This window comes from Mus musculus (genome assembly GCF_000001635.26).
Source record: "Mus musculus strain C57BL/6J chromosome 5 unlocalized genomic contig, GRCm38.p6 C57BL/6J MMCHR5_RANDOM_CTG5".
NCBI lineage: Eukaryota > Metazoa > Chordata > Mammalia > Rodentia > Muridae > Mus > Mus musculus.
The window spans coordinates 898,719-926,559 of record NT_187059.1 but is presented as its reverse complement, the minus strand read 5'-3'; the positions used below and the strand labels follow the sequence as shown (position 1 = coordinate 926,559).

Sequence of the window (27,841 nt, the reverse complement as noted above, 5' to 3'; positions counted from 1 at the left end):
ATTACACAAAGAATGTTGTTTCAGTCAGACATTTCCCTAAGACATAAATAGGTAAGGTTATATTTAGTTCTTATTTCTCTCCCTCTGTACATTGTTTCTTTCTCTTCTCTGATCAAGATATGCGTAAAGACTATACTATAGAAATTGTTCAGGTTTTTTTATTATTTTGATTTTTATTTAATTATTTTGAACGGTTTTGTTCCTTTCCTGATCAGGGATAAGATGAGGTCAAGAGACATCAAAAGGAAAGTGCTCAGGGACTCTAGCTCCCTATCAAGAGGAAGTTTTTTGATTTTTTATATTAGGTATTAGATAAGTAGATAGAATGCTACTGAATTCCTGCTCTGAATTCTCAACCTAGAGGGTGCTGAGATAATTGTTACATATTATCACACCCTGTTAATTTGGTTCATAGATCCTGTGAATGGCTAGGTAAACATTCTATGAAATGAAGCTCATCCTGACCATTCTTAGAATGACTCAGGATATTGCTATATCATTGGCTGATCTATATAGTGACTATCTAAAAAAAGGAAACAATCAAGCAAACCAGCAACACACACATGTACACAAAATGTTTGAATTGTAATGAATTAAAGATAATGCCAAAGTCGTAAGCTTTTGTGCAAAATAAATTCCTGATTCCTTTTGATTCTCTATCAGTGAGTGTGTTTACCATTCTCAAACATGGACCTGTATGGATCAAAAACTACGAGTCCTGGTTGGTCTTTCAGACAACTGGAGTTCAGCTCTAGACAAGCACCTGGTAGCTGACAACCATCTATACAACGTTCTGATGCCTTTTTCTATCATGCAAGGATACATGCAAATAAAAGAGGAATATACATTAAATCCATACAGAAATAAATATTGCAGAGTGACAAGCTACTAATTTCTTCTCACTCACCCATGGTGAAAGAGTTCAAACTCTGGAGCTCAGAGCATCTTACAATATTGCTCACCAATGGAGCTCAAAGGATATGCCTAAAACTCCACATGCTCCCTTCACAGAGACACAAGTGCTAATGAACAACATCACCATTTTAATTAATTGGGCCATTTTTTATTCCCTTGTGAAATTGAGTCCTTTTTTTATTTAAAGACTTCTTCAGCTGGTGGAATAGCTACATGTGTATTATGTGGATTTGTGCATGTGAAAGGTGGGATCCACAGAGGACAGAAAGGAGGGTCCTAGCACCTGAAGCTTGAGTTCCATTTGACAGCCACCTGGTTATTAGCTCTGAAACAGAACTTTCGTTTTCTGCAAAAGCAGCATGTGCTCTTCACCGGTGAAGAGTCTCTCTAAATCTACATGTTGTTTGTTTTAAGAATATGAAAGCATGTTAATTGTGGGAAAATATCAGGTGAGTTCACTGGTCTTAAGGAACAAGGTCAGGGAATTGGACATTCAGACAGGGAGAAAGGGTGTGAGGGAAGACAGAAAGAACGAGTCTGAGAGAGTTATGTTCTTTATTTTTTTTCTTCCTCTGTACTTTAGGCCAGCCTAGAAGTTCATATATTTCCCACCATAGCTGATAACTTTATCCACTTTCCCAAGATTGTGAATTGTGACATGCCTGGCCTCAATGTGTACGTTTTTACTTCTTTCCAGAGGGTGATTGTTGTAGTCTTTTAATTTAGATGCTTTATTCAATTCAGACAATAACAATGATGTTTAAACAAAGTAATCATGTTCTAAGTTTTCAATAAATACAGAGTAACAAATTATTTTATTGATAGTTTACAGAAAAGGGGTATAATGACTAGGCTGAGTGAGATTTTTTTTCTGTTCTTTTTATTACAAATGAAGATGGAAAATACAATTTTTTTTATAAGATATGAGTTCCAAACCTTATTTTTATTCCAATCCAGAATGTTCCCATTTTACTGCCAGCAATGACAAAGGTTGGCCACCTGGTCAAAGACCCAGCGCTCCCCACATGTGTGGCAGATATCTGTAGCAAAGGAGCTGTTCTTGGGCTGCCTTATTGCTCTCAGTGTATCCATGAGATCCTGACAAACTTGGGCAAATCTTTCTACAGAGACTTGAGCAAATTCATCATAGCACTCCAGAGGGGCAGGGTATTGTTCCACATTCATCTTGCTCCAGTTGGCTGTGTGCTGCAAAAGGTCCTTCAGGAAGGGCATGGAGAATTCATTGTTGTAGAAGTTGATATTGGAGATCTGAGAGCATTGTTTGAATGCAGGTAGGAGGACACTGAGCTGGGAGTCCTTCATCCTACACCCCTGCAAATCCAGAGTCTCAAGAATGCCTGCCACTTTCATGAGGAGACCCCTCAGAGGCATAAGATCCAAATCCAGTAAGACCACACCTCTCAATTCCAGATGTTTTAGCTGAAAGAGGCTCTGACAGCAGGCAAAGGAATCCAAATCTCTCTGTGAAACCAGGGAGTAAGTAATGGAGAGGGTCTTCAAGGGTGTCATCAAGCACCTAGAGGTAAAGGAGACAGATGGTTAATTCTGGCAAATGGCATTGGAGAGGTTTGGCAGGGATATTCAGAGTGGTAGAAGGAATCAGGTGCCCCAAGATTAGTTTTACTAAGTCATTAAGGATATCATCTATGATGCTTCCTGTTGGAAAATGCTCAGTCATGTCAACCTCATAATCTATCTCCTGGCCTCACTCTAAACCTGAGAACCAGTTCATCCCCTAATCCCAGATAGCACACAGAAGAAATTCCATCCCAATAGAATTCTGACAGGATCTCAATATTTGCTGTGTGTTCACTGAATCTGCATTCTATCATTCCCTCTGCAGTCATGTTGCTCTCATTTACAACCCAAGCTCTACATCCTGCCCCATGTATTCAGCACTACTGTGTTCAAAATATTTAACCCATGGGAACTGGGTGATGATAGAAGGCTATTCTAACAGATCTGAGCATATAGCTCCTGTTTACCCTGTACTTGTGAGTCCCCTGACTTCTCACTACACACTTCCATTCCTCTTCAGTTTCCATTTGATTGGGCGGCCATGATTCTAGGAAGAAATACAACTGATCCTTTCTAGATCTGACCTACTCTTTACCTCAAATCACTTTCCTACTTCATGAGTGCTCATTTGAGACACTGATTTACCTTGTAAAATTTCCCTTGTATAACTGAGTATTCATGGAAACAGGACATAACTTCCAGTCTTTGGAGTCTCTAAATATTTGTTCCTAGTGACTGGTTGGCATCATGTCCCCATAACCCTTAAGAAAAGAGAGACAGATTTGCTCTGATAGCTGAACCAGCTCTCCATCATGGCTTACCCTAGGACCTGATTCATCTGGGATCTGAGAAAATGGACACAGAACATGAAAAGATGCTGCAGACAGTTGAATTTGGAGAACTGAGAAGCAAACTTGTTGATACACTTGACTTCGGTGACTCTTGTTCTATTGGGTAAATGGAAGTCGATTTTGTGGAGGGGTGCCAGGAAGACTTTGCGAAGATTTCTCATCTGCCCAAAATAGGGGGCAAAACGTGTCAACTCTAACAGAGTCCATTCAGTATTTAGTTCTAACTCCATGATGTGCTCTGGATCAAAAACGTGGAAGATATGTCTGAGAGCTTTTACTGGCAGAGTCCAGATTTTCATCTTTGTACAGCAGAAATATAGGGAGCCCTTTCTCTCCTGGGCCCACTTCAAGAACCATATTTGTGCTTCATCAAGGCAGGACCTGATGCACAGGTCAACTGTGACCTTCAGACGCTGCCTCAGTGCATATCTGGGACGGACCTGCAGGGCTTTCTTTTCATCCAAGATCTCTGCTGAATAGTCACTGTCTTCTGAATCAGTCCATATGTTCCAGAAGCTATGGTGCACATTCCTCAGGTCGAGAAACTGTAGCTTTTTCCTCCTGCAGGTGAAACATAAGAATGATGACAGACCCTGAATTAGCTTTTACTACATATATCTAAACTCGTCTCTCTTCTGTGCTAAAGTGTACATTTTTTTTTCAGGACCTGATATCCAAGTTGGACTCAGGCTTGCTACTGAAGCTTTCCTGTGCTTCTGTACACATGAATACTTTTCTTTCAATAAGGTACACTTTACTTCTCCTTACTTATATTATTAGTTCTTGTGGGAATGTCAGGGATAGGCTCATTCCACTGTGAGGCCACATTTACTCTAGTCCATATTCAAGGCTAATCCATATCGAACTGTGCTCAGTACAAGTAAACAGTAGCTGTCAAGAACCCTGTATCCCTGCCTGATGATGCCATCAGAAGCATCTGATCCATTTATGACAGATCTAATCTCCCTGACAATGTCTAATGTGTACTCCTTCTGCTCCCTTCTACAGGACTTGGAAATTGCTTACCTGGGGTGAAACCCTATGGTTCGACGAATGTCTACTCCATCTAGCACAGCCTGCAATGTTTCCACGTCAGTAGTCCTCATCAATGCACCCACAGGGAGACAGTGGAAAGGCCAGGCTATAACCAATGCCTTTATGAGCTTGATATGTCTGCCATCAATGGCCTCCTTGAAAAGTGCTGGGAAGAGTCCATGGGCCATCTCCTCCAGATCAGACATGCCTAGAGCCTCCTCTCTCACCAGAGTCTGAATTGCCAGCTTCTGGAGTGTGGGTGGGGTATGAACATTCATCTTCTTAAGGTCTCCAATCAGAAGGATCCTGGGGAAGGAGTCAGAAATGCATATACGTTTAAGAGAATATTTATAAAACTTCCTCACCATCACATCAACCACTAAGCTTCTGAGTTACTGCTCATGCAATGGTAGAGACATCAATTTATCTCTTCATCCTAAGACATCATAGAAAGACAGTCGCCCACACTGTCATCATGGCAGCCTCTCTATCACCCAAATGGGTATATAAGTTTTGGATCATAAATTTTGTATGTGACACACTCTTTAAAAAAAGAAAGAATGAAAGTAATATTGAATTGACAAGACTCACAGGACTTAATGTGGATGGCCCAAGACAACATGTGCAGCACAAGAGAGATAGAACCTTAAGAGACCAGCCTCAGTGGATAGGCATGTTCCCCACGTGAGGGAAGGGCCCAGTCACCCATCTCAAAATTTTTAACTTAGAATTGTTCCCATCTAAAGAAAAACTTGGACAAAAAATGAATCAGAGATTGAAGGAAAGACCATCCAGAGACTGCCTACCCTGGGATCCATCCCATCAGCAGACACTAATCCCCGACACTATAGTTGGTGCCAAGATGTGCTTACAGATAAGAGCCTGGTATAGCTGTTCTCTGAGAGGCTGTGCCAGCATGTAAGACAATTGCAGACACTTATAGGCAACCATTGGACTGAGCCAGGGGAAGACAATGGAAGGCTTAGGGAAGAACAGAAGAGATGAAAGAGATTAAAACCCCATAGGAATAACATCAATATCCACTAACTTGACCCCTCAGAGCTCTGACGGATGAAACCACCACCCAAAGTTTGTACACGGGTGCATCCACGGCTCTGGATAAATATGTAGCTGATGATTGAATTATCTGATATCCATGGGAAGGGAGATGCTTGGTCCTGTGGAGGCTTGTTGGGGACTGGGTGTGTGTGTAAGGGAGTATTGTCTTAGAGTCAAAGTGGATAGATGATGGTCAGGGGCTGCCAAAGAAAAGACTGGGAAAAAGAACAACAATTCAAATGTAATTAAATAATCAACAAAAAAAAGGAAAAAGAAAAAAGAAAAAAAAATCCCAAAACAAAAATGCAACACACAACAATCATGGAAGCAGTAAACACACACACACACACACACACACACACAACACCCTGTGTCTTGGATCAATATTGATCCACTAAGCATGATGATGACAATGGGTTTCTATAATTTTCAGGGTTTTCTAGGTCCCAAATACAGACCATATCAAAAAAATCAAAGCTGTGTGAAAGCGATATAAAGCAAAGCCTAATGTAAGACATTGAGTGAGACATTAAGACACTCCAAGTGTAACTCAAGCTATTGTGAGTTAAAGGTGTTCAAAGACACATGGTCCCCTGGTCTCCAGGTGAGCCAGTGACTCACAAAAACAAGCACAAACATTTGAGTGAATGGAAATGTGAGGGAACACACTAGTAATGTTAATACTGAGGAGTCTTATGAGTCAAAAGGTTATTGCTTTTCACCCTACCCAATGCCACATGGCCATTTGTAGGACAACTTAAACAAAATAGAAAATCAACCATAATAATGAAATCACCTGGTTAACATATACGTTTGTGATGAAGCTAAAACTTCATTTGAAATTAAATCCCAGGTGTTCAATGTATTCCTCTAAGAAGAAAAAATTAACATGTTTTGTCCTAACTTGGAGTCTAAATGTCTCTACATCAAACCGCATGACCCAGGGGAATATCATTACCTACTAGTTCTGAACACTGTAGACAGGTCTCTGAGTGCTGGTCAAACAAGACGGTTATTCAGGCTGCAGTTCTCTGAATGTGTTCTCTGGCTCCAGTGAAGCCTTTATATACCTCTCTGCTCACCACTCCCTTTTGTAGCCACACCCACCAATCCCAAACTGGAATTGGAGTAAATGATTAAACTCCACCCTTTTAATCATATTTGTAACATGCAACCTTTTCAGTGATTGAATCAGAGCTCTCAACCTCATTTCACAGCTCATGTGGGGAGGTTATGGAACAAGGGGAACACATCTCTATTGTTGAAGAGAGTGCAAACTTGCACAACCACTTGTAAGATCAATCTGGCAGTTTCTCAAATAATTGAGATTCAATCTACCTTGTAGACCCAGCTTTACCACTCACAGACAGAAAGCCAAAGAGGACCCACAATGCCACAAAGATACTTGCTTGACTATGTTCATAGTAGCAATCGTTCTACTGAAGATACCTTAAGGCCTTCTAAAACACAGCAGAACTGATGCACATATGAATTTAGAGAGCTTGAAGCAGCGGGCACAGGGCATGCACAGATTCTACCTCATGACAGTATTGAAAGAAGCTCCCATTCCGAACCCAGAAGCTGTCTCCAATCTATAAAGTAAAGTCTTGCAAATGAAACACTAAACTTGTTAAATGGAATTTTTTTTTTTTTTTTTTTTTTTTTTTTGGTTTTTTGAGTCAGGGTTTTTCTGTGTAGGCCAGGCTATCCTGGAATTCACTTTGTAGACCAGGCTGGCCTTGAACTCAGAAATCCGCCTGCCTCTGCCTCCCAAATGCTGGTATTAAAGATGTGCACCACCACTGCCTGGAGTTAAATGGAAATTTTCTGTTGAATGCAAATCCTACTCTTAAAAGAAGACTAATTAACCAGTTGTAGGAGGGAAACAAAACAAACTCAAAGACAATTTAGCAGATCTGAGTGTTAGAAAGTTGTGTTATACACTTTTGTTTATTTATATTGTTCTGCTTTTAGATTATAAATTCTTTCTGTTTTTCTGGGATTTCTGTGTCTTTGAATGTATTCTGTATTTCTTTGGGATTTTTTTTTGCTGTTGTTGTTGATGATTCTACTTTATATTTTTGATGGGTTGGCTCTCTTTTTCTGTTGGCTTATTTATATTGTCCTGTTCCAAGTTGTGTGTTTTTCTTTTCTTTTGATTTTCTGTTGCTCTTTTTGTTTATTTGTTCATTTCTCTGTTTGTTTTTCAAGCAGGGTCTCATTGTATGTTAAACTGTTCTGTAACTCACTTGCTAGGCCAGGCTGGAGGTGGTCCTGCCTCTTCCTCCCCTGTCCTGGCAGTACACTTGTGTTCTGCCACACATGATTCTGGATTCTTTAAGTGCCTGTTTCTCTTCTCAGGAGAGATACAAAGGGTGTGGATTGAGATGGAAAATAATGTGGGAATGACCTCAGAGGAGTTGGGGGAGTTGAAACCATAATCATAACACGTTGTATGAAAAAAAAATATTTCAGTAAGGGAGACGCAAAGAAAAGGGGAGGGAGATATGACTGAGTAGTTAGAGCACTGGCTTCTCTAACAGATACCTCAGGTACATATCCTAGCTTTTGTGTGTCAGCTCCTGTGTTTTTGTCCCCCATGCTCCTAACTCCTGAACCATCTCTTTATCCCATATCTGATTAACATGAAGGAGTGCCAGCTTAGCACATTGTCTACAGATAATGCCACTGAGATAGGAACTAGACAGGTTGAAGGCTCATACTACACAAAGAGGCAGAGATAGTATCTTCTTTAATTTGCGTGTAGACAGGGTTATAGATGAGGACTATTTCACCTAGGCAGCCATAACGAATAGCATGGGGGTTCATTACAGGAAAGGATCTCAGGATCCAGACTTGATAAGTGAGGTAGTACAGTTTTGGAAGCTTGAAAATTGGGAGCTATAGAACTCTTGATCATGAGAGAACCCACAACATGGAGAAGGCCAGTGGCTCCTTGAATGAGACCCAATCTTGAGGAAAGTGCCTCAAGAGAAGTTGTTCCAAGACTTGTAGCTAGCAAGCCTTTTCGTTGTGTACACTGGACTGGAAGGAAACTGATCTATATTCTGTACTTTCATAGGAACCAGTGTCATTGATGCTCTCCCCCTGGAAGAAGTGATTCTGGAATGACCCCTGAGGTTACTCTCTAGGCACATCTGGTAGAGATTTTCAAGATATGCAAAGGTTGAGGATCAAGGCTAGATGTGACCATTGTCCTGTGACAGCCACATTTCTGGGGAAAATCAATGGGAGAGGCCAAGATCATCAGTTCCTTTGGATTTTGAGTCTGTAGTCTCTGGATTTTGCCTGTTAAATTCAATTGTCAGTCAAGGAAGAAAATGGTTGCTCATAGCTTTGGGCAACAAACAGGTGTTGGTGTGACCCTCACAATGTTCCTTCCCAGGTCCTACTGGTGTGGCTCAGAGGTGAAAAAGAAAGGAATTGTGTGTGCTAGGAAGATGTGAATGGCTAAATACTATAGGCACGGTTGTTGAAGCATCTGCTATATCTGCATAGGTGATAGAGAGCACCAAGCTACCAGAATAAAAGCTCTGGGCACCTGAATAGCAAGGGGGTTAGAAGTTTCATGGCCAAACAGAGAATAGTGCTTAGTAACAGGATCTCAGCCACAGTCAGGTCCAGAGGAAACCCTCAAACAAAGACAGATGTAAAAAATACCCCCAAAAACCCCCACAAACAAACAAGAAACACACCAGATCAAGAAAAACTTTGAGACTTTCCATTCTTCTACTCTGATGAGCATGGAACAGAAGGTCAACCTCACCAGGACAGGGCTCCTTGAACCTTGGTGCAACAATACTACCCAAACAACAGATTCTACTGTGCATGAAATTCCCCAAGGACAGCCTGGACAAGCTGCTCAGAGGAACACAGGTCAATTTCAGAAAATCTCTAGAAAAAAAGTTATTGCAATATAATATGATCAGGGATCTATTGTCTCCCATTGAGCACAAAGCCTGGACCTGAAGAAAGCTTTTGCCCACCATTGGGTATGTATACAAAGCCTCCATTCCAACTCTGAGGTGTGACATTGTTTATGCATGCTGAAAAAGTGTGTACACATCAGTGTCTGAGTTTGGTGACTGTAAATGGGATGGATCACCAGGTGAGCCAGTCTCTAGATGGTCGTTTATTCAGTCTCTACTCCACACTTTGAGTCTGTATCTCCTTCCATGTTCCCCCCTTTTGTCCACCCCCTTTAAGATAGATAAAAGATCCACACTTTGGTCTTCCTTCTTCTTGAGTTCCATGTGGTTTGTTAATTTTATCTTGGCTATTCTGAGCTTCTGGTCTTCTGGACTAATATCCACTTATCTGTATGCCCCAGTGTGGGGAAATGGCAGGGCCAGGAAGCAGGAGTGGGTGGATTGGTAAGCAGGGGGAGGGGGAGGGCATAGGGGAAGGATGTTTTTCACAGGGGAAACCAGGAAAGGGGCTAATATTTGAAAATGTAAATAAAGAAAATATCCAATGAAAAGGCGGGTCATTGTCTTTATCTCTAGACAGTGGTACCTGTGGCTCTTTCATTAAAAACTGTAGTGCCTATTAACTCGGCAAGGTCAATGCCCCTAGGCTCCGGAATTCCCTTGTCATGAGCCCCATCCAGCTCAAAGTCTCTTTTCTCTTGGTCCCATTTTACTCTGAAAATCTTTCTTTCTACTTTGGATTTCTTCTTTCTTTTCCAAGGAGATCTCGTTAGCATTTTGGAGAAAGCCTTTTTTTCTTGACCCAAGGAGTTTTACTGCAGATATTTTAATTCATGAAGCCAGAACAAGAGGCTGAGCTGCCAATCAAACACCCAGCTCCCATTGTTGGTATTTGAATGGGAGACACAGAATTACATTATGTAGTTTGGGGGTCATCCTTCATCAGTTCACTGAAACTTGCACCACCACCCTTGATAGCTCTCCTGCTCTTCTGTACATGCTGACTGTCTTAGTTCATTTGTGAATTGGTGGATCAGCTAGGGAGTGTGCATGTAGAGTGGGTGGATTGTAAACTGAAGTGGTCTCTGTCAGTACAGCTGTGGGTACCACTACTGAACTCAGGCTTGACAGCAAGTGCCGTTCCCCTCTGAGCCATCTCACTGGCTCTTAAGCTCCCTTGAGGTTAATTTAAGAATTTTATTTTGTGTTTTGGGTACTTTTTTGTTTGGTTTTTGTCTCTCTGTCTGTTTGTTTGTTTGATTGATTTTTGACAGGGTTGGTCAGTTTACCCTTCTCTGGTTCTTTCTGAACTCAAGTTGTATACTAGAGTAACCTTGACCTCAGAGCTTCTCCTGCATCTACCTACCTAATCCTGGGTTTTAAGTCTGTACCTGCACCATCTGGGAAATTTCATCTTGTTTGTGTGTTTGTTTTGTTGTTTTTAGACAGGGTCTCTTTGTTTAAGAGCCCTAAATGTCCCATAAGCCACTCTGAGGAGCAGTCTGGCCTCGAAATCAAAGATGCTCCTGCCTCTTACTGTAGTGCTGGGATTTATGCCCTGTGCCACCCTGCCCAGCTCTGGTTTAATTTTGTGAAAGATCCTCACTCCATAGATTTCACTGGTTGGGGTTTAGTTATTAAGATAAGGGTAGCTCTGAACTCCCTGAATCAGTCAAACTTTGACTCCTGAGGGGAGGGAATCAATGTGTATGCTGCCATTCTCAGTATAAATATATTGTTTTAGTAAGATTTGTTCTATGTGTAGGGGTGCTTTGCCTACAACTATGAATGGGCAGCCCTCTCATGGCTGCTCCCCTAGAAGGTCAGAACGCAGTTTCACAACTGCTAGAACTGGAGTCACAGATCATTTCAAGCCACCATGTAGATGATAGGAATAGAAGGTTGACAGGTGTTCCTTCTTTCTAAGCCAAGTCTCCAACCCAAGACCCACATCCCTGAGGAATGTTGTTAGGCTGATCCTACTTGTCATAATCTAAGTTGCCTGAGCAGCCAAGGGCACCATCTCCCTCACACCTTCTTGTTCATGTTTGCCTTTGTCCATTTAGAAAGCAGGTCTTTTAGGGATCAGACTATACTTCAGCTTACAGTTTGGCTGAAGATGACATTCAAATGAGCCTCCTACCTCCCACTTCCAATTTTGAGCTTACCAGCATGCCCCATCTTGTCTGTTGCACAGAGAGTTTTAGAGAGGAATCCTTGAATGCTGGGTAGCTCCCTACCAACTGAGTACACACACAACACCCTGGCCACTATAGTAATGGAATCAATCCTTGCTCCTACCCTACCTTTTGCGTGGCTGCTGCTGCAGTTTACTGACAGAGCATCCACTCCAGCCCTTTAGCTCCAGTACCTATTCCTAACTCTGACTCTGTATTCTGTCCCAAATCCAGCTAAAAAGAATACCTTTGAATTATGGTATGTCTCTGATCAATAACAGATTAAACCCTTAGCTGATGAAAACTAAAAATGACTCTGGTCCCATGAATGAAATCCAACCAGATGTGTTTATTCATAACAGTAATCCTAGCAATAAGAAGGATTCTGAGGCAGAAGAATTTCTAGAATTAGACTTCTAAAACACCCTTGGCTTCTGAGCATGACAAGATCCCTGGAACAAATTGAAAACTAAGTAAACCTTAAGTAAATGAAAGAATAAATCAAAAAACTTGATGTTATATGGTTAATTAACAAGTGGAATGTTCATATTTATACATGAAACTTTGGGGGGGGGGATGAGGAAGAGTGGAGAGTATGTGAATACAATTCCTTCTGATTTAACCGATGAAATGATTAGATCTTTGATCTGGAATTTGAAGGGTGGAGATTAAACCAGGAAATCCAATTCCAGTTTTGGTTGGAGGGTGTGGCTAAAATAGGGAGGGGTTAGCACAGAGGTATATAAAGGCTCCAGTTGATCCAGAGAACACACTCAGAGACCTGCAGCCTGATAACTGCCTGGTGCAGCTGGGACTTGGAGACCTATCTGCAGTGCTCAACTGGTATGTACTGGTTTTTCCTTGGGTAATGCAGTTTGATGTAGAGAAGTTTAGAGTTCTTTAGAGGAACAGGTTGAAGACCTTGGGTTTCATTCCAATTGAATTTTTAGACTCATCACCGACATACTTCTGTAGCATCACTGATATATTTCTATAGCTTGCATAGTTCATTAGTGTGTTTCATATAATTTTTTGAGACAAGTATTCTGTATCTTGTTCAAACTCTCTTAGAACTGGCCATGTGGCTCCTGGGAAGCTGGAAAGCAGTTCATTCTGACTAAACTGTTCCTTCAGGTTTCTTCTTCACTGAATTTGTATGTGTGTATGTGTGTGAGAGTGAGAGACAGGCTGTGGCTCACACTGTAGACCTGTACACCATGTATCTTTGATTTTCTTCAATGCCCAATTGCTCGAGTGAAACTTTTGAGTTATGCATATGTATTGTCTTAGGCTTTGCGTTTCATCTTTTCCACATAGCTTTCTTCTGTGTACATGATCTGCTTACCAGACCCAGGAAACCCTAAAAATTGTAGAAATGTACTGAAGTCATTCTGCTTACTGGGAATTAATATTGATCTGCATCACAAGGATTTATGTTTGTTTGTTTGGTTGGTTGGTCAGTCGGTTGGTTTTGTTTGATTTTCGAATTTTTTTTTTATTATTTTATGTAAGTACACTGTAGCTGTCTTCAGACACACCAGAATAGGGAGTCAGATCTTGTTACGGACAGTTGTGAGCTACCATGTGGTTGCTGGGATTTGAACTCTGGACCTTCGGAATAGCAGTCGGGTGCTCTTACCCACTGAGCCATCTCACCAGCCCCTGGAATATTTTTTTAAGAATGTTTTTGAGAAAGGGTAACACAAAAAGTATTTTGATTTGAAAATTATGTGCTCATTTGGTTTTTAGAAAGACCCCGGTTGTGGGAGTCTGTCTTTCCACCACCAGTTTAGGTTGAAGAGGTAAATTGATTTCTCTGTCACTGTCAGAGTAGTAACTCTGAAGATTAGTGGTTGATGTAATGGTGAGGAAGTTTTACAAACTTTGTCTTGAAAGTATATTTTTTTCTGAATCCTTCCCAAGGAGCCTTCTGACTGGAGACCGAAGAGGATGAGTGTTCAGACTCCGTCCACTCTCCAGAATCTGACATTGAAGGCTCTGCTGAGAGATGAGGCTTTGGCCTTGTCCTGTCTGGAGGAGGTGCCTTTTCTGCTCTTCCCAGCTCTGTTCAAGGAGGCCTTTGCTGGCAGACTTAAGAAGCTCATGAAGGCAATCGTGGCAGCCTGGACTTTTCCCTGTCTCCCTGTGGGGGCTTTGATGAAGTCACCTAACTTGGAGACCTTGCAGGCTGTGCTAGATGGAATAGACATGCAACTGACAAGAAAATCTCACCCCAGGTGCGTAATAATCAAGTTGTCTTTAACGGATCATTTGGGTACACAGTAGAGATTGTGGGTTCAGGGAGAATGGCTTCTGATGGGATCATCAGACAGTGGTGCAGGAACCTTGAAGCTATTGTCTTCTTGGACTAAGGACAGTTGTAACTGACAGTTGTCAGTGGATTACAGCTTATTCTAAGTAGCCTCTAGAATGAGCCTATCCCTGGTTTTCCCACAACCACTATTAATGGGATTAGAAGAAATGAAGAGTACCTTAGTGGAAGGAAAGTGGTCAGGTCTACACATGCAGCTCAGGGAAAGATTCTGTAGCATGCTTGTGTGCACATTGCACTCTCTTTAAAGAAATTATACCTTACCAAAGTGGGGGAGACTTGAGTTTACAGTCAGGTAGTCAAAGCTGACTGTGGGTAGTCACGTCTGCTGACATTTGACATGTTTCACTCCCGACAGGGGAAAACTTCAGGTTCTGGACCTGAGGAATGTGCACCATGCCTTCTGGGACATATGGGCTGGTGCAGAGGATGGTAGCTGTTCTTCAGAGTCCTTGAATGAGAAGCCTACAGTAGTGAAGGTCCTTCGCAGATATGCACGGAGGAAGCAGCTGAAGGTGGTAGCAGACCTGTGCCTCAGGCCCCGCCGTGATGAAGCACAAGCATACTTCTTGAAGTGGGCCCAGCAGAGAAAGGACTCCCTACATTTGTGCTGTATAAACATGAAGATCTGGGCTATGCCCGTGGACTTTGTCTTAGAGATTTTGAATGTCTTTCATCCAGAGCACATCGAGGAATTCGAACTGAACACTGAGTGGAATGTGTTTAATCTGGCCCGTTTTGCTCCCTGCTTAGGACAGATGAGAAATCTTCGCAAACTTCTCCTGGCACCCCTCTATAAGAATGTCTTCAAGATTGCCAATAGGACAGGAGACAGAGAAGATAAGTGTGTCAAGGAGTTCGTTTCTATCTTCTCCAAATTCAATTGTCTCCAGCATCTCTCCATGCAAGGTGTCCACTTTCTCACAGACCACATGAGTCAGGTCTTCAGGTAAGCAAGGATGGAGATCTGGGTTACCTAGCAGAGAATTTTTTTTGTCCGTTTTAAGGATTATTCATGTACAATGTCTGACAGTCAGCCACCTGGAAAAAATTTTAGTGACCTTTTAGAATATGACCGTTATGTGTATTGATTCAAAGTCTCAAATAATTACTCCTGAAGCAAAAGACTGAAGGGAGGTAAGGAGTAGCACAGATCTGATCAGAAGAGACTGTAATTCTTCTTGGAATCACAGCCAACAAAATGATCAGAAGTGCTGGCCAGTGGTGGCACATGCCTTTAATCTTAGGACTTGGGAGGCAGAGGCAGGTGGATTTCTGAGTTAGAGGCCAGCATGGTCTACAGAGTGAGTTCCAGGACAGCCCGGCTATACAGAGAAATCCTATCTAGAGAAAAGGAACAAAATAATCAAACAAACAAACAAACAAAAATGATCAGAAGGGAACAGAGAGTTAAGGTTGTAGTTAGGAGCTGGGGGAGACCATCAAAGTGAGGAGGTTAGCTCTGTGCTAAGATCTGTGGGAACAGCCTAATATCTTCCCCTACTTTCCCATGGTTTTGAGCCCCAGTACTGTGGAGTACAAGGGATATGAGGGATTGTGTGGAACTGTAAGGGATAGCAAGAGTGACTGTTCAGAAACTTGGATGAAATGCAGCTTTAAATGAGCCCACATGTAATGTCCCTAGATCCTGTCAGGACTCTTTTGTCACAGAACTTCCTCTACGTGTCTTATGGGCAAAACTGGTTTTCTGTGTGGGACTGAAGCGAGCAGATTAAGTGTGGGTGACCTTGGGTCACCTGGTCCCTTCTACAACTGTGTAAACTGCATTCCACGCTCTCCATCACCACTTGCCAGAATTAACCATCTGGTCTCACTTATTCCTAGGTGCTTGATGACACCCTTGGAGTCCCTCTCCATCACTCACTACCAAATTTCACAGTCAGACTTGGATTCCTTCTCTTGCTGTCAGAGTCTCTTTCAGCTAAAACATCTGGAGATGAAAGGCATGGTCTTACAGGTTTTGGATGTGATGCCTCTGAGAGGTCTCTTAGAGAAAGTGGCAAAAACTCTTGAGACTCTGAATTTGCAGGGATGTAAGCTGAAGGACTCTCAGCTCAATGCACTCCTACCTTCCTTCATACGATGCTCTCAGCTCACCAAGATCAACTTGTACAACAATGACTTCTCCACGCCCATCCTGAAGGACCTTTTACAGCAAACAGCCAACTGGAACAAGATGAATGTGGAACAGTACCCTGCCCCTCTGGAGTGTTATAATGAGTTGGGACATGTCTCTGTAGAAAGATTTGCCCAACTTTGTCAGGAACTCATGGATACACTAAGGGCAATAAGGCAGCCCAAGAGCCTCTCTTTTGCTACACGTATATGCCACAAATGTGGCGAGCCCTGTGTCTATGGTCAGGGGGGTAGACTTTGTTTTTGCTGGCGGTGAACATGGATTCAGAACTTCTGCATGTGAATAAATGACAGTCTTGAGACACATCTCTCATCTGGGGTGCTCAGAGACTGACTTCAGGCAATGTACAGATACTTGGAAAGGAAAGGATGTACAATAATTGGGATTTTGGAGGCTAAGCTTGACATGGGGAGCAGACTTGTGGACTGGCAAAGGCAACTTGAATGTTTTGAGTGGACTCTGCTGGGACAGATTAACTAGATCCTTTGTCATGGACTTGTAAACTTTTTGTTCTTCACTGTAATATATAATTGAATAAATAGAACATGGGTGCTTTTTTAGATGTTATTCCTGAACGTCTGAGTAGAATAATATATCTAACTTTAAGCATTTTGAGCAAATATCCTCTGGAGAGAGTCAAAATGAACACATGGATGCTAGCATGTCATGATTCAAAATCTGGGGTAGGTGGATAAAGTTATCAGCTATGGTGGTTCACATATGGATATCTAGGTTGGCCGGTGGTAAAAAAATTTATAAACCCAATCTCTGTGTCTCTCACACTCCTTTTTCCTTCCTTCCTCTCACCCTGTGTCCCTGTCTGCCTGTCAACTTCACAGGCCTTGTTGCTTGGAACCTGTGAACCTGCTGGAAGTTTGCTCACAGAAAATTCCTTTCATGCTCTTCAGAAAAACAAACAAATCAACAAACAAAAGCTCATGAGCCCAAAAAGGCAATGAGCCATGTTTTAATAGTACATGTTGCTTTAGAAGAGGGAAGAATTTGATTTCAGAACTATCATCAGATGCCTCCAGCAGTAACTCAGGCTTCAGGTGTTAATCCCATTTCTTCAGACATCTGTGGATCCTAGCATTTACAAGCACCATATGTACAATAAATCTGCATATACACAAAATTGAGAACATCTTAGAGAAAGTCACACCATTTCACACAGGTTTCAGAAAAATGAAGTAATTGATTAAAATGATATTGGTCAGTAGCAGTTCCCAGAGTTTTGTGTGCCTCCAATGGTATTCCCCTCTAACATAGTGTGAAGAGAATGTGTGAAGTTTCAGGTGTTTTCATTGAGCTTAATTGGGGACCAGTAGCCCAGTTTGTTCTGTTCTCTGGTTTGAAGCCTGCACCTTAGAAGTGTGAAAGAATACTAGTAGTTTGTCCTAGAACAATATCTGTCTATTTGACTGTCAGTCCTTTTTAAGACAGTGTTTGGGACCCTTATTATTGCTCAACAGTCCTATATGATGAGTTTCTCTCTAAAGAATCTACAATACACAAATACATTAACATGCACATACACACACCAAACAAATGAATAAAAAATTTGAGAATGAAAATTTCAAGGTAATTCCAAATATTTTCAGTATGTGAAATAAACTTTTCATTCATTGTTATTCTATACCTCCAAGTACTTTACCTATAGCAATTCGTGATATCCTTAGTTTACCCATGGTGGAAAGAGAAAGACCAGTAACTAGACTTGAGCTATGGTGGTAATTAGTCACTGAGCTGAACCATCAAGTTTGAAAATTTCAAATTATTTTCACAATATGTGAGATGGAGCCCCAAGACATCATCCATGCCAAGCAAGCATAGAACCACTGAGGTACATCTCAGGTTGATTTTGATCAACTCATCCAGTTGTTCATTTCTGTAAGATGCTTTACTTCCAGAGGGTTTTACTTTGTAGCCTATCCTGGCTGATAATTTTGTCTACCTAAGAGGGTTTGCAATCCCTCAGAAATATTTTTCTGGGGCCATTGATTCTTCAGATCATGTTGGGTTAAATTTACAAATCTCCTGCCTCATCTTCTCATACCAGTAAACATCATTTAAAACCAATGCCTGAAATGTCTTTATATGAGGAAAGAAAAATATTTGGTGTCATCTTGGGCCACATGCCTATCTTAGAGACAGCCTGTAGACATGAGATGGGTGCTTGCCCATTTGGTCAAGGTGTGGACACATGGAACCAGGTTAGTAGAGCACTCAGTGTCTGAGAGACCAGACAGTGACTTCATCCAGGGAATCAGTCTCTCTACTAGCTTCTTTGGGCTCTTTGTTGCTGTTGACACAGGCTGTCATGTATGAGCTGCCTCTGCAGTAAGACAGCTGTGTACTCCTGATACTCCTCCCTCTTCTTTCCATGTGAAGGCAAGAGGGCAATATATCAAGCCCAGTCTCCAGCAAGGTTTTCAATGGCCTTTGAATTTGGACCTCTCATTTCAATCAGTAACTTGCAGTATTAAAGGTGCGTTTTACTCTCCAATTTCTCCTTAAAAGAATCCAGTTCCATGTCAGGCGTGGTGGCACATGCCTTTAATCCCAGCACTCGGGAGGCAGAGGCAGGCAGATTTCTGAGTTTGAGGCCAGCCTGGTCTACAAAGTAAGTTCCAGTACAGCTAGGGCTATACAGAGAAACCCTGTCTCGAAAAACAAAACAAAAACAAAAACAAACAAACAAAAAGAATGCAGTTCCACAGAAACTGATCTCACTGCTGGTTTGGTGGTCCACAGTTCCTGTCTCAGGATTCAGGGGTGGTAGCATCAGGGTAAATATTCAAGCTAGCCTTAGCTTCATAATTGGCTGCAGGCTAGGTTAGTCTACGTCAGACTGACTCAAAAATAAAGAAATATGTATGGAAAGTGGATTAGGGCATATCATTTCTAAGATATTGACCCAGAGCACCCATGCTCTGTGTGGGTAGAGAAGCACCCTTATAGAGGCAGGGGCAGGGGGAATGGGAAAGGAGGGTTCCAAAAGGGAGACCTGGAAAGGAAAAAAACCTTTGAAATGTAAACAAATAAAATATCCAAGAACAAAAAAAGAAACAAAATGCATGATATGAAGAATCAACAAAACCAAGAGCTGACTGAGAAAAATCAATAAAGTGGATAAACCCTTAGCCAAACTAACTAAAGGCCATAGAGAAAGAATCCAAATGAACAAAATAAGAAATGGAAAGGGAGACTTAGCTACAGAAACTGAGGACATCCAAAAATCATCATCATATCTTAGTACAAAAGAATTGTACTCTTAAAGTAGAGAAACATTGACAAGATCGAGGATGAAATTGCTTTTATGATATCTATGTGAAGAGAGAACACTAGAGACCTTTGTCTCAGTCCCATCAGAAAAGCTTCAATCTTACACTAATACAATGTTTATATAAGCTACTCCCTTAAAGAACCAAAGTAAATTGAACTGAAGAACAAGAGACTGTTTCCCATAAGTTAGGAATGGCATTATCGGAAATGCTGTGGACAGTTTTCCTATCAGCTACAAATGCTTCCACAGTTATTTATAATTAAAGTGAAAATAGTTGTTTGGAAGAAAAAATATAAGTAAATATTTTTTATTTTATTATTGACATTTAACAAACAAAAAAAAAAGAAAAAAGAAAAAAAGAAAAACTACCTTGTTTGCTTACACATTGCTGATCTATTTCAAGCTGCTTAGTTACAAATGTAATTAGGTTCTTGGGAATAATAATTTTATTCATAATACTTAAAATATTGGCTCATGTGAAGGTGTTGGGAAACATATTTTCTCTTAGTATACTCATTGTAAACTTTCATTTAAACCATAGACTATAAGTACACTGTTATTTTTGTAATGTTTGGAAGATATAGCTGGGATATATAGGCTGTGGAAGAAAAAGAGTGTTGGAGCTTTGCTCCACCCATCAAATGTGTATGTATGTATATGTACAAAGTTGAAGGTTTTGAAGCTTACTTCATCCACTGTGTGTGTGTGTGTGTGTGTGTGTGTGAGAAAGAGAGAGAGAGAGAAAATATGTATGTAAATTATGTGTGTGAGAGAGAGAGAGAGAGAGAGAGAGAGAGAGAGAGAGAGAGAGAAATTATGTATGATCCATCAACACTTCTTGCCAGTCACACTGAGTATTTTGCTGGCAACAGATTGCTTCTTGCCAACCCCATAGAATCAACCTTTGCTCCTTCAGAGAAAAGTCAGCTGGGTGATCAGCTACCAACTCTATGCACAGCCTCAGTTTGCCCTGGATGTCAAAGCTGGCCTTTGAAAAATGAAGATGTCAACATTTTACTTCAGGATTGCAAGCAAACTTTTCTTTCCTAGGCTCAATCCAAGAAGTATGTGCATCACTCATTTGTAAGTTTTCCAAAACAGAAGTCAGCAGTTATCACCTTCACAGTAGGATTTGGTACAGCTTCCTGCTCAGGCTCTTCTACCTACTTCTGGATCTTGGTCTCTCCTGAGCAGCTAGCACCAGCAATTCCAGTCCATGTATCCCAAACATCATGATGCTCATTCTGCATATCGGGTACTCAAAGTTTCCACCTCCTATGGGTAACAGGTGAAGTGTCAGTGGAAAAGAGACGACTTTCCATGGAGTCAGCTCCTCCTTTCTCCTATCTGGTCTAGGCAGTGTTTGGTTTTTCTCCTAGTGCTGAGTGTCCACTAACAACCTAATGGTGTTAATGACTTTTTCTGAGCTGCCTCCATAGCCCTGTGAGTTTACTCCATTCTGTTACTCTTTAACTGGTACTACTACTACCTGTGGGAGAGTCAAGGGAAGGCTCTTTCCCTGTACCTACATCTTTACTATTAGTCCACTGTACACTGAACAGTATTTTCTCATCAGAGAACAACATCAGTCAAGGCATCTGCAATCTTGCTATTGAAACTTCTGATCTACCTCTGTTCCCATCCTGCAAGATCCAGTCGATTACATCCCCAAACCACAGTGTCCCCCACTTGATGTTACATGGGCCATGCTTACCTGAGTTGAAATTCATGTGTAAATAGGACATATAATCCACCCAGCATACCTGAAATATTGCCTTCTCGAGCCTGTATATCAAGGCATCACAGGAAAGAAGATGGAAGGCCATGCTGACACCATAGCCTTCACAACCTTAGTGAATCTATCAGTGAAAGCCTCCTTGAACAGTGTTGGGAGAAGATCAATGAGCAATTTCTCCAGAGACAACCAAGGTCTCATACTTCAGTGCCTTCTTCCTTATCAGCTCCAGGAATTGAGGTGGGCCATGAACTGCCATCCTGATTGGTTCTGGGAAAAATTCCAAGATAGAACAAACAAGTAAACTTTAACTCACACAAACACAAATCAGTGTCCAACAAGTATCACTAAAGGCTTACAATCTGATAAAGTTACTAAACATATTCTTTCAGTCTTCCTGTCTCTGGCCTCTAATCTCAGACTAGGGTAGTTGGATGGGTGAAGTGCCAGAAGGTAAGTAGTTCCAGATCAGCCATGCATATGGAGAACACCTAAATAAACCCAAACATTTAAAAACAAAACCAAACAAACAAAGAGTACTCCACACATTGCAGTATATGCCTTTCATCCCAGCACTCAGGATGCAAAGATGTGGAGATTTTTCTTTCTAGCCTGTTCCACACAATAAGTTCCAGGCTACTTAGAACCATGTGGTAAGAGTATTTAAAACACACATGCACACTCACACACAACCACACACCCATACACATACACCACACATTTTTTGGGATTCTATTGCTGTGGTGAAAAGTCATAGCCAAAGGCAAGCTGAGGGTAAAAAGGTTTATTTGGCTCACCCTTCTACACTGTAGTCCATCATCAAAGCAAGCAAGGATAGAAAAACATGACAGGAACCTAGAAGCAAGAGCTGAGGCAGAGGACATGGCAACTTCTTGCCTTGTTCTTGGTAGTTTGCTTTCTTTTAGGACCACCAGACCAGGAATAGCACCACCATAAGTCAGCTGGACATCCCCATCAAGCACTAAGAAAATTCTCCATTGACCTGCTCACAGCCCATACATATGAAGCCATTTTACGAACAGTTGTTCCTTCCTCTCAGATTACTCTAACATGTGTCAGTTGACATAAAACTATCCAGCACATCTTTCCCTGGTAAGCTTGACACAAAAACACTTTGTGAGACATAACCCTTCCCTTTTGGGTGGTGGGTGTTGATCACCAAGATCTCAGGTTAATAAATATCACAAATATAAAACATGAATAAGTAAACCTTCACAACCTTTACAAATTCGATCACATCGAAAGTACAGTCTCTGAAAAAAAAATCCAGTCTCCTCCAAGTCATCTGCCTGTCAGATCCAACTGTGGCACCTAGATGTACCCTGTCCACTGAGCTCCATTTTCCAGTCCATGGCTCTGCCTGCATTTCTGCAGGTCTCTCAGCATCTAGAATGTTCTAGTCAGTCTCTGCCCAAGGTCTCTTGCCTGCCAGGTTTCCTTAGGCCACACACAGCAGAGCAAATTTCACCTTGTACCCTGCAGTCCACCTGCTTGCTCACAAATCTGCCCTGCTTTTCAGGAGGCTTGCTGGCACCAGAGACAACCCTAGAGCTAAAGGTCAGCATAAGAACACAATCAACAACAGCCAAGGCAATATGGCAACTCCAAATCCCAGATATCCTAATGTAGCTGAAGCAGAACAAAATGATCTTAAATTCAATTTTATGAAGACGATAGACACCTTTAAAGAAAAAAAAATGAATAAATCCCTTAATGAAACACAAGAAATATAATCAAACAGGTGAAGGAAACACATAAAACTGTTCAAGACTTGAAAATAGAAGAGAAACCACTGAAGAAAATACAAACAGAGGCAATCTTAGGGATGGCAAACCTAGATAGGAGAAGAAACACCACAGACACAAGCATCTTTAACATAATACAAGACATAGAAAAGAAAATTTCATGTGTCAAAGATAGAGTAGAAGTATTTGATACATCAGTCAAATAAAATGTTAAATCGAAGGAGGTTCTGACTTACAACATCCAGGAAATTTGGAACACTATAAAAAGACCAAACCTAAGAACAATAGAAATAGAAGAAGAAGATTCTTAGCTCCAAAGACACAGAAAATATTTTCAACAAAATAATAAAAGAAAAATTTACTAACCTAAAGGTAGAGTTGCTTATAAACATACAAAAAGCTTAAACAACACCAAATAGATTGGACCAAAAAAATCCTCCTGCCACATAATAATTAAGACACTAAATGTAACAAACAGAAATTCTATCAAAAGCTGCAAGGGGAAAAGGCCAAGTAATATATAAAGGGATACTTATTAGAATTACACCCAACTTCTCAAAAGAGAGTTTAAAATCCAGAAGGTCCTGGTGCAGACTCTAAGGGACCACAGGTGGATGGCCCAGACTACTATACCCAGGTAAAACTTTACATCACTATATATGGAGAAAACAAGATTGTCCATGACAAAACAAATTTAAACCATGTCCATCCCCAAATACAGCCCCATAGGAGATACTAGAAGGAAAACTCCACTCAAGTAAGTTAACTCCACACAACAAATGAAATAATCCCATAGTAGCAAACCCAAACTGGAAACACACACACACACACACACACACACACACACACACACATACACGCACGCACACACACTCATAACCAACATCAAAACAGGAATCATCACTTATTGCTCATCAATATCTCTCAACATCAATGGGCTCAATTTTCCAGTCCAAAGACACAAACTAACAGAATGGATGTGAAAACAAGACCCTGAATTTGCTTCATAAAAGAAACAGAATTCAACAACAAAGATAGACATTACCTTAAAGTAAAGGGCAGGAAAAAGATTTTCTAAGCGAAAAGACCAAGAAGCAAGTCAGTGTAGCCATTCTAATATATTTTGACTTTCAATGTACATTATGGAAGGACACTTCATATTCAAAAAATATAAAAATCCACTATAAGGATGTCTCAATTATGAATAGTTCCACAAATGCCAGGGAACACATATTCGTAAAAGATTACTAATGCTTAAATCACACTTCCAATATCATACATTGGTAGTGAGAGACTTCAACACCTTGCTTTAACCAAAAGACAGATTATCGAGGCAGAACCTAAGCAAAAATCAGAAATAATGAAACAAGCAGAAGTTATGAATCAACGGGACTTAACAGATACCTTTAGAACATTTCACCCAAACAAGAAAGAATATACCTTCTCAGCACCCCATGGAACCTTGTCCAAAAGTGGCCATGTAGTTGCTTACAAAGCAAACCTTAAGAGATACATGAAAACTGAAATAATTACCTGTCTCTTAACAGACCACAATGGATCAAACTGGATTTCAACAGCAGTATAAACAACAGAAAGCCAACAAATTCCTGGAAACTAACAACCCTCTACTCAATGATTACTCAATGGGTCAGAGAAGAAATATATTAAAGACATTGTAAAATTCAATGAAGATGAAGGCAGAACATACCGAAACCTAAAGGATACAATGAAAGCAGTGTTAAGAGGCAAATTCATAGCACTAAGTTCCAATTGAGTACTACTCAGCTATTAACAAAATGGAGTTATGAAATTCTTGAACAAATGGATGTATCTGGAGGATATCATCCTTACTGAGATAACCCAATCACAAAAGAAGTCATTAGATATGCACTCACTTATAAATGGATATTAGCCTAGAAACATAGAACACCCAAGATTCAATTTGCAAAACACAAGAAAATCAAGAAGAGGGAAGACCAATTTGTGGATAATTCATTCCTCCTTAGAATAGGGAACAAAATACCCATGAAAGGAGTTATAGAGACAAAGTTTGGAGCTAAGATGAAAGGATGGACTATCCAGAGACTACCCCACCTGGGGATCCATCCCATAGTCAGCCACCAAGCCCAGACACTACTGCATATGCCAGAAAGTTTTTGCTGAAGGGACCCTGTTATAGCTGTCTCATATGAGTGCGTGGCAAATACAGAAGTGGATGCTCACATTCATCTATAATATCGAACGCAGGGTCACCAATGGAGAAGCTAGAGAAAGCACCCAAGGAGCTGAAGGGGTCTGCAACCCTATAGGTGGGAACAACAATATGAACTAACCAGTACCCCCAGAGCTCATACCTCTAGCTGCATATGTAGCAGAAGATAGCCTAGTCGGCCATCACTGGGAAGAGAGGCCCCTTGGTATTGCAAACTTTATATGCCCCAGTACAGGGAAATGCCAGGGTCAAAAAGCAGGAGTGGGTGGGTAGGGGAGCAGGGTGGGGGGAACTTTCGGGGTAGCATTTGAAATGTATATAAAGAAAATATCAAATTTAAAAATAAGATACAACTTGCAAAACACATGAAACTGAAGAAGAACGAAGACCAAAATGTGGTCACTTTGCCCCTTCTTAGAAATGGAAACAATCACCCATGGAAAGAGTTACAGAGAAAAAGTTTGGAGCTGAGACAAAAGGATAGACCATCTAGAGACTGCCATATCCAGGGATTCATCCCATAATTAGCCTCCAAACGATGACACCATCGCATACACTAGCAAGCATTTGCTGCAAGGACCCTGATATAGCTCTCTCTTGTGAGACTAGGCTGGGGCCTAGCAAACACATAAGTGGATGCTCACAGTCAGCTATTGGATGGAGCACAGGGCCCCCAAAGGAGGAACTAGAGAAAGTATCCAAATAGCTAAAGAGATCTGCAACCCTGTAGGTACAACAACATTATGAACTAACCAGTACCCAGGAGCTCTTGACTCTAGCTGCATGTGTATCAAAGGATGGCCTAGTCGGCCATCACTGGAAAGAGCCACATTGGACATGGAAACTTTATATGCCCCAGTACAGGGGAATGCCAGGGCCAAAAAATGGGAATGGGTGGTTAGGGAAGTGGGAGGGAGGATATGGGGGACTTTTGGGATAGCATTGGAAATGTAATTGAGGAAAATATGTAACAAAAATATTTAAAAAAAAAGAAAAATGAAAAAAAAGAATTAGCAAGGTACTTGCTGCTGGGTTAAACTCTTGTTGGTCTGCTCCTGAGTAGACTCCATATCCTGGTCCATCCTAGAGCAACCACTGCATTCAGAGTCTTGGAGCTGCTGCTGGGAGCCTGGTAGACTTGGAACCCATCAACAACCCCCCACTCCCGAATACCGCTCCCCTTTCTTCCATCCATTCCACCCCTTCTACCTGATCCTTGCTGCTGTGGCAGACTTCTAGTTGGTCTGCTCTGTGAAAACTCCATATCCCAATCTATCCTAGAGGACCTGCTGCACTCAGAGCAGTTGTTCTACCAGTGTCTGACAAATACAGATGTGGATACTCACAGTCTACCATTGGCTGAGCACAGGATCCCCAATAAATGACCTACAGAAAGGATCCAAGGAGCTGACAGGTTTTGCAGCACCATAGGAGGAACAACATTATGAACTAACCATTATCCCCAGAGTTCCCAGGAACTAAACCACCAACTAAAGAGTACACATCATGGGACTCATGGCTCCTATGCTCATGGATTGATAGAATTAACATAGTAAAAATGGCCATTCTGCCAAAGGCAATCTATAGATTCAATGTAATCCCCATCAAAATCCCAACACAATTCTTCAAAGACATAGAAAGAGCAATTTTCCAATTCTTCTGGAAAGGAAAAAAATCCCAGAATAGTGAAAACAATTCTTAACAATAGAAGAGCAGCTGGGGGAATCACCATCCCTGACATGAAGCTTTACTACAAAGCAATGGTGATAAAAACTGCACAGTATTGGTAGAGAGACAGACATGTTGAACAATGGAATAGAATTGAAGACCCAGAAATAAAAGCTCACACTTATGGTCATTTGGTCTTTGACAAAAACACCAAAAATATACAATGGAATAAAGAAAGCATCTTCAATAAATGATGCTGGTCTAACTGGCTGTTTGTTTGTGGAAGAATGAAAATAGTCCCGCATTTGCACCTTGTAAAAAGCTCAAGTCCAAGTGGATTAAGGATCTCAACATAAATCAAGACACACTGAATCTAGTAGAAGAGAAAGTGAAAAAGAGCCTTTAAGGATAGCTAAAAGCAATCCATGTGGGGGAATATCAGGGACAAGGCAGAGACCTGGGGTGGGTCAGGCTCCTGGGAGGATATGGGAGTGACCCTGGGTGAGACCCCAGGAGCTAGGGATAAGGAGACTGAAATGGCCACTTCCTGTAGCCAGGCAGGATTTCCAGTGGAAGGAGGGGGACACCAACCCACCCACAAAACCTTCCATCCAAAAATGTCCCTGCCTACAAGATATACAGGGATAAAGATGGAGCTGAGATTGAAGGAATAACCAACCAATGAGTGGACAAACTTGAGACCTACCTCATAGAGGAGAGCCAAACCCTGACACTCTTGATGATACTTGGTTGCACTTCAGGACAGAAGCCTATCATAAACATCATGTGAGGATTCATACAGCAAGTGATGGCAACAGATGGACATGCACAGCCAAATATTAGGCAGAATTCAGGGAATCTTTTGATATAGTCAGAGGAAGGATTGAGGGAGCCAGATGGGGTCAAGTATACCAGAAGGAGACCTAGAGAGCCAAGTCACCTGGACCCATTGGGCATTCATAGAGATTGAGCCACCAACCAAAAAGCATGCATGGTCCAGACCTAGGGCCCCTACAAATGTGGAGCAGATGTGAAGCTTGGTCTTAATGTGTGTCACCTAAAAATTAGATCTGGGGTTGTCTCTTACTGAATTTTGTTGCCTTCCATGGAATCTATGGGAACCTAGTGGGGCTATCTTATTTGGCCACAGTAGGAGAG

General features: G+C 41.3%; 2 protein-coding genes across 2 annotated transcripts; one reads left to right on the top strand and one right to left on the bottom strand.

Moving 5' to 3' along the window:
* Nucleotides 1–1,884: 1,884 nt before the first annotated feature.
* Nucleotides 1,885–21,052, bottom strand: LOC620639 (PRAME family member 8). The gene is made up of 4 exons (XM_017318922.1): nt 21,017–21,052; nt 4,332–4,646; nt 3,276–3,863; nt 1,885–2,452 (listed from the first exon to the last, which is right to left on the bottom strand). Exons 2-4 carry the CDS (start codon nt 4,616–4,618, stop codon nt 1,885–1,887), a joined length of 1,443 nt encoding a protein of 480 aa, XP_017174411.1. The 5' UTR covers nt 4,619–4,646; nt 21,017–21,052.
* LOC545763 (PRAME family member 8) lies at nt 12,309–16,336 on the top strand. Its single transcript, XM_003945848.4, has 4 exons — nt 12,309–12,369; nt 13,450–13,763; nt 14,217–14,807; nt 15,704–16,336. Exons 2-4 carry the CDS (start codon nt 13,477–13,479, stop codon nt 16,269–16,271), a joined length of 1,446 nt encoding a protein of 481 aa, XP_003945897.1. The 5' UTR covers nt 12,309–12,369; nt 13,450–13,476; the 3' UTR covers nt 16,272–16,336.
* Nucleotides 21,053–27,841: the final 6,789 nt, after the last annotated feature.